This window comes from Choloepus didactylus, chromosome 3 (assembly GCF_015220235.1).
Source record: "Choloepus didactylus isolate mChoDid1 chromosome 3, mChoDid1.pri, whole genome shotgun sequence".
Taxonomy (NCBI): domain Eukaryota; kingdom Metazoa; phylum Chordata; class Mammalia; order Pilosa; family Megalonychidae; genus Choloepus; species Choloepus didactylus.
This window is the reverse complement of record NC_051309.1, coordinates 101310730-101318243: the sequence shown is the minus strand read 5'-3', so window position 1 is coordinate 101318243 and position 7514 is coordinate 101310730. Positions and strand designations below refer to the sequence as shown.

The 7514-nt window shown below is 46.1% G+C and overlaps 1 protein-coding gene across 1 annotated transcript; it reads right to left on the bottom strand.

The window, feature by feature from the left end:
• Window positions 1-6224: 6224 nt before the first annotated feature.
• ATOH1 (atonal bHLH transcription factor 1) lies at window positions 6225-7286 on the bottom strand. Its single transcript, XM_037829013.1, has one exon. It carries the CDS (start codon window positions 7284-7286, stop codon window positions 6225-6227), a length of 1062 nt encoding a protein of 353 aa, XP_037684941.1.
• Window positions 7287-7514: the final 228 nt, after the last annotated feature.

The following is a 7514-nucleotide window of genomic DNA, read 5'->3' as shown; positions in this document are numbered from 1 at the left end:
GAAGGCATGGGCAATCCAAGAAGGGGTCTAACAGAAACTTCTTAAAAGCCTATGCTTCTCACAGCCACTTCTTTGGCCACTTGCATCAGGATCTTGTGTGGAGATTTCTGGGATTGTTCCTTGACCTACTGAATCAACATCTCTTAGGTTAGAAGAAAATTTAAAGAGAACCAAATCTCCTATCATTTCTGCTTGGTTATTTTCAGAAGCAGACACATTCAAAATGAAAAGAACTGAACTTCCATACTCCCGATCAACTAGTATTTTCAGATTCCTCCCAGCTTTTTGGCCTGTAAGGTATAATGAACGATGCCAGCTCCCCCCTCACGTGCCACCTTCACCTCTTCCCAAGTGGCTGAGGATCCCTCCCAATTCTGACCCGTTCCCCAACAGAACCCTAGCACTAAAAGAGCAGGAAGTTGGGAAAGATTAAGAGGAATTCTCTAGAAGAGACATGTAAGTGCCAGTGGCTCAAAAACGCAAGGGCATCTCTTGGCTTGAGCAACCTCAAGACATCCAACTCAGATCCTAAGTTACACCTTTCTTCACCATCTTGACAGTAGCTGGGCCCTGCAGCCTGGTGAACCAGCTAGCCATCAAAACACCATTTCCTTTATTCAGATCTCTTAATTATTTAATTAGAATTGTTCAAAATATAGCCACAAGAATACTTAAATTTGGTAACATCTTATTTTTCGTCCCTATGGATGAAACCTTCCGGCTTCTCTGGGGAAAATATGATCTGTAGAATGGACCTGGGAACGCTGTAGATTAGGCGCGCGCGCGCGCGCGCGCGCACACACACACACACACACACACACACACACACACACACACACGCCTATTTTATTAGCTTGGTTGATTTGGACCAGAGAAAACAGGACTGAAATCAGAGTGAAAGGGTACCTGGGATGTAGACAGGCCTAAAATCTTTATATCTTTATATGCCCAAGCCTGCCTTTCTTAAGAAACTGAAGCAAAGACAGGCACAGTTGTCACTGCCCTGCATTGTAAGAGAAAATGCCTGTGCACTGTCCTTTCGATTAACGTCTAAAACTTGAGAACTTTAAAAGCATCCAAAATTCAAACTTTTTTTTTCTCTTTAGAGTAATGGAGGGCCTGAGGAAATGTATCTTCGGTGACTCCTCTGGGCCCGGCGGCGGTGTGGGGTCGCGGGGAAACGCGTTTGCATCCACCCTGCTTGGGCAGGAGGGTGGACAAGCTTCCCTGTCCTGGTTCACTGCCTCAGGTGCCTCAGCTCACAGCCTAACTTACTGGACAGCCCCACAAGTTCTCCCACCGCCTCCTCCTCCAGCTTCCCCTCCCCTTGGCATTGCTTGGCTTTAACTTTGCGCAGCTTTTTTTTCTGGTTGCTGGGAGGTGCAGTGGGCAGTGGCGGCTCCCGCTGCGAAGCTGGGGGAGGAGAGGGGCCCCGGCCGAGTGCTGAAGGCGGCGAGAGTCGCTCGCTTCTGTGAGCTCTGCCGGTGGGGGTCCGAGGAAGGCTGTCGACAAGGAGGAGGCTGAGGTTGAGGAGGCCGGGGAGGGGTGATGATGGTGTTAAATGTGGCCGCGCAACTCCCCGGGGAGCTGCCTGAAAGGAGAGTGCGCTCACCAGCTGACAGCGCGTGCTCCGCTCCAGACGCTCCGCACCGCGGCCAGGAGCCTCTGCCAGCCCCTCTATTGTCAGCCTTACTCTAATTAAGAAACACTCACATTACGGCAAACCACCCCCACGCTTCTTGGTTCCTGTCCTTTTCTTTATCTTCCCCGACTTCTCTCCTCCCCTGCCTCTGCTCTGCATCCTCGGATTTAACCCATTCTCCACTTCTTTTGCCATCTCTTGTTAGGGGCCTAGCAAAGGCGGGGAGAGACTTCAGCGTCAGTGTCTTGGAGAGTCTGCCCGGCCAAGGGGTGAGGGCAGCTAGTGCAAGTAGAGTCAAAAACAGCGAGGAAAACTTTTACCTCCATTATATCCTCCTATTTCCCACCCCTTTGGGCAAAACCAACCGCAAGCAATTCAACTACTAAAGGTCTTTAATTCCCACCAGCACTCACTAATTTTTCTAGAATGCAATTGCTGAGTATATATAGGTTGTAATTGACGAGTCGGTCTGCTACTTTTCGTTTAACTGCCTCCGATTCCAGTTGGGGTTTGGAACTGGCAAGACGAAGTTGATGATCTCTTGAACTTTCAAATGAGCAGATGAGAGAAATAATTACAAGATAGCTTTTGATAAAAGACCACTTATCTGGTCCATGTTCAAATCTCTAAAATCAACAGAAAGCTAGGCCTCATAAAAGCGTTGGTTGTGCATTTAAGACGAAGGAAACCAGCCTCTCTCTTTCCCCATTCTTTCTGGTCAAGCTGGACCCCCAGTTAGCGATGTGCCATAGAGAACGTGTTTAAATTCTTTTGTTGCCAAAAATAATCTTTCTTCAGCTCTCCGTGAAATCAAATAAGTTGCCCAAAGTGTGGCGAGCCAAAACCCTCAATAAATAAAAGTGGTGGTGGGGTGGGAGGCAAAAACAGAATATAAAACAAGCTGCTTAAAGTACATAAAACTCTAGAAAGCACCAGCAGTGTTGCAAAAGGCTAAACCGATTTATCTATCTTCATTACTTTAAGAAATGCTGCCTCTTTGTTTGTTTGGGTGATATTAAGCATGCTTAACTTGCACACATAGTTGATTCCTTTGCTAGTATCTTGGATACTTGGATCTGACTTTGGAAGGTAGAAGCTAATTGCTAATAATGGAGAGAAAGGAACCAGTCAGCATGGCAGAAGTGGTCTGGCATATGGGGAATGAGCCCTCAGAAATACTCAATATTCAAGTTTCCAAAATATTAATGAGATTATAGCAACCTGCAGCTATATGTTACAGCTTGCTAATGGAGTGTAAGAGAGCGAGCTGCCAAACGTTTGTTATGCAAACTCCATAGCAGAACCTTAAAATGGAAATGTGTTTGTGCATCTCTTTCAAAGAAATGCCAGCATAAAGAAAAAAATAGAATGATGGAAAGAAAAGAGGTTAAAGTCCTCCTCTGAACTTTGAGCACTCAATTTGCCACAAAATGACTTGGCTTTTTGTGCATGCCATGATGGGTTTGAAGAATTCATCCTCATTTTTCAATCTGTGTGATGTAGAGTTTCCAAGCTGATTTTCTGTTATGGTTGTTTTCTTTTGAGAAGAAATGTAAAGTGACTTCCTTAAATAAAGATATCTTCATCTCCAATATAAGGCCAGTGACATTTAAAGTACCAATATCTGCCTATTATGGTGGTATAGGAAAAAAATAAACCACACTTTAACATTCGGATAGCTGTTACATCTCTTCTAAAGATACAATCTATCAATTTTCTTAGAGAAATCTTTGTAAGGGTATTGACCTGGTAGATAGGGTACTAAGATCTAGTGCTTGATATTAACATTTTCCAGTTATTTGATTTGGGGGCAAGTTAGGGACAGTAGTTTCCTCATTTATAAAAGAAGATGTGAAAGATGAGATTCCTGATGTCCCTTCTGTTTTAAAATTTCTATGAGTCCCTGGAAATTTCTGAGTCCCAAGGTAACAACTTTGGAAGAGGTTAGGCTTTTTTCCACTTTGGATGACACAAAATGAGCACACATGATTTTGAAAAATGAAATAAGACTGTTTGAGCAAAAATCACAACGTTTTTTCTTCCTGTCCTTACCCTACTCAGACTCATAACAGGTAAAAGAATTCTAAGACGTCTTCTCTCTCTCTCTCTCTCTACACATACCTGCAAACACACCAAGGGAAGTAACTATAAAAATATATGTGCTCTAGTCCTGTAAGGCTGCTGTATGTCCATGCCTGCTGAGTATGATTATACAGAGCGAAATGGAAATGTGTTGGAAGCAATCGCTTGATTTATTCAGCAGCCCGAAGATTCCTGATGCTTATCCTGAGCACGGCAAACTCAGTGGGTGCAAAAGGTTATCTAAGGGACAGGTGCATTGTTTCTGCCCCTGTAAAGTGTCATGAGCTGCCGCTCACCTGTCCCGGAGAACTGGCTGAGGTTCTCAGCTTCCGTCGGGTCGGCATCACCCAAATACCAAGGATACCCAAGTGGTCAGTTAAACTGCTATTCCCGACTCAAAACGAAAGCCTCCACTCTCTCACTTACTACTTTTTCTGCAAACCCAGTTTGTGGCGCTCTCTTCTTTTCTAGGTGAGAAAGGGCATGCAGAAGCGAATGAACTAACCTTTCCTCACTTCTTTTGCGATTTCTTATCCCAGCAATTTGTTATCCCCAAAGAAGATGCAAAAGAAAGATTTTGGTTTAAAATCAGCCTCTCAAATTCAGCAATGTTTTATTCAGTCCGACATTGCCAGTCTTTCGTTTCAAAAATGTTTCTACTCTTGTTTGCCACTCAAATATCTCTATATCTTTAATTCCGCTTTCCACTCTCTCCATCCACATACCGAATTAGCCGTTTCGAAATCAATGATCCCGAGTCCCAGAACAGTACTTTTCCTTAGTGAGGACACCTGAGCAGTGAAAATGAGCTCACGGTTTAGTTACTGCAATTGACTTTAAAAATGTAGTTAAATGTTTTCCACATAGAAGGTAGTTCAGGACAAGACAAAGGCAAATGTTAGCTTCTATGTTTGGAAAGAAAAAAATGAGTGATCAGCAATTTCCTAGGACAACTGCCCATGCTTCTAATTTTTAAATCTACACAACTCAAGTTCTTTTCCATTGTTCTGTTTCCCTTTCCATTCCTCCTCCCATAGTGGGTAGAGAGAGAAAGTGACAGAGACAGAGGGAAAGGGAGAGAGAGATTGGTAAGTTTGTGCTGTGTGTTTGACCGAGTTGAAAAGCTTTCTGCTTGGCTAAAGTTTTTACGAAGTGGAAATAGCTTACTTGGGTAAAGTTCAGTACTCTTGGCAAGAATTTAGAAGACCCGAAACACATGCCTTCTCTTGCAATGGTAGTTGGGGGCTAAAAGTAAGGAAGACTGGAAAGATCATGGGCATTCAAGAGGCAAAATTGTGTTGCAACTTAAGGAAAAGTTTTATCTTACAATTCAATAATTTAAGATACTTTTCCTGGTGCTACTTGAAAGTACAGGATTTACAACAAAATTTTTCTTCAAAACTCTTCGATCACATAACTGCATATTTAACAGAAGACAGTTGAGGTTTTCAAGGTCATTTACAATATTTTCAATACTTATGGTAGAATAAAGCGATGACAAATGAAAGTTACTTTTCACGTTTATTTTTATCATTTGCAAAAGGAAATACATGAAACAATGGCAACTGGCTTTGCTAAATTAAAATAAAATGATCTCGAGTAGAAAACATTTAAAAAATGAACCAAGGTGAATAGAAATGGTAGCAAACACTCAATAATAAATAAGTTTTCTAACATTAACAAAGCAAAATAAAATCAACCAAATGCTTTTGACACTACTAAATTGTGGAGTTATTTTTTTTAAACAAATATTTGCAAAGGGGTTAAGGGTTATAAGTGGCTGTGTTAAAAAAAAAAAAAAAAAAAAAAAAAAAAAAAAAAAAAAAAAAAAAAGGCTGCAATTGGCAGTTGAGTTTCTCCTGGAGCCGCAGCAGCAGCAGCAGCTGATAAAGTGCGTGCGCCAAGTTGCCTACAAGACGCCAGTGGATATACATACTGAGTATGTTTATACAATATGTAAACCTTAAGGTTCCCTATTTTCTAATAATTCCACAGTCAAAGTTATTCACTTTGTAAGCACGAACTTTGCGTTTCATAATGCATTTTGGGAAACAACTTCGGAAGACGAACTCTCCCATTAGTGAGTGAGCGCAACACACAGGGATGGATACCCAGGGAATAAAATAAAACCCAAACCAGCGACAGAGAAGAAGACGCAACGTTTTAGCAGCATATTGGCAGCAGGGAACTAGAATAATGATGCTACATATGGGTGTGTAGAAGTATACCTTATCTACAGGGGGAGCAGAAGGTGAGAGGAAAGCGCACAGCTTTAACGGCAAGTTTTCCTCAAACATAATGGACCACTGGAAGTTTGGAATAGCGGCGGCATTTACAAACCATCAAATGTAGCTGCCAAGTGAAGCCAAGTCGTTGCTAAACAACGACTATCGCAGAGCAAAAATTAAAGGGTGCGGGAATCTTTAACCGCGGGGCTTCCAGCGCACTGGGAAAGGGCGCTTTTGTTTCTGTCGCAGTTTTCAGGGTTCCTGTCACCTTCCTAACTTGCCTCATCCGAGTCACTGTAGTGGGAATGAGGGGAAAACTCCCCGTCGCTTCTGTGGGACCGGGGTGAAGTTTTGCTACTTTCCTCCTGCACCGGTTGCAGGATGCCCCCGGGCAGCGAAGGCGACAAGTTCTTTTGCGCCATCATTGTCGTCAAGGCGCTGTCCTCGAAAGTTGAGAAGTGCAGAGTGTCCAGCTGCATCGAGTATCCTCCTGAGGGGGCCAAGGTTGAGAAGCGAGTCCGGCAACTCCCGGGTTGCGTGGGCCGCTGCCCCCCTCCGGAAGCCGGCGGAGCCCCCGCTGAGACTGCAGTGTCCGCGGCACCTTCGTAGGAGACAGAGGCACGAAGGTGGTGGTGGTCGCTTTTGCATGAGGAGGGCGGTGGCGGCGGCTGCTCCCCGCCGCTGGGCGTTTGCAGCAGCTCCGACAAGGCGTTGATGTAGATTTGGGCCATCTGCAGGGTCTCATACTTGGACAGCTTCTTGTCGTTGTTGAAGGACGGGATAACGTTGCGCAGCTGGTCGAAGGCGTGGTTCAGCCCGTGCATCCTGCGCCGCTCCCTGGCGTTGGCTGCCAGCCGCCTCTGCTTCTGCACCCCGTTCACCTGTTTGCTGGAAGGGGCGCGCTGGCGGCTGCAGCCCAGTTCGTCCACCACCATGCCGCCTTTCAGCTTGCACAGCTGTTCCCGCACTTTCACTGCCCCGGGACTCTTGTTGCTGCCGCTGCCGCCGCTGCTCCTCCTTATCAGCTCCCCACGGCCTTCCGCCTCTTTCCGGGGCGCCGCGGCTTCCGAGGCACCCGGCTCCGGGGAATGTAGCAAGTACTGGGCGGCGCGTGCCGTGCAGATGCCCTGCAAAGTGGGAGCCAGCCAGGCGCGTGGGTCGGTACTGTCTAGGAGGGATAGCTCCGCCGGGTACACGGGATGCTCTCTGGCCTGCAAGGTCGCAGGTGGCTGGGGCGGCGGTGGCTGCGGGTGGTGGTGCGGTTGGGGATGGCGATAGTGGTCCCCCAACTCCTTCACTTCAGCCCACTCTTCGGCATGCAGCAGGCGGGACATTGCACTGCAGAGGCTCGGAGGCTCAGGGCCGGAGGACGCTCTGGCACACCAGCCCGACAACAAAAACCCTTCCCGGGTCTCTTCTGCAATGTCTTGTTTTTTTCCTCCTCGACCCTCCCCCACCCACTCGGAGATCACACACCAGGTCGCGTGCAACGAAGCTTCTCCGGTTGCTGAAAGCGCTGCGCCCCTTTAAAAAGCGGCACGCGCCAGTGTGTTTCCCCCTAC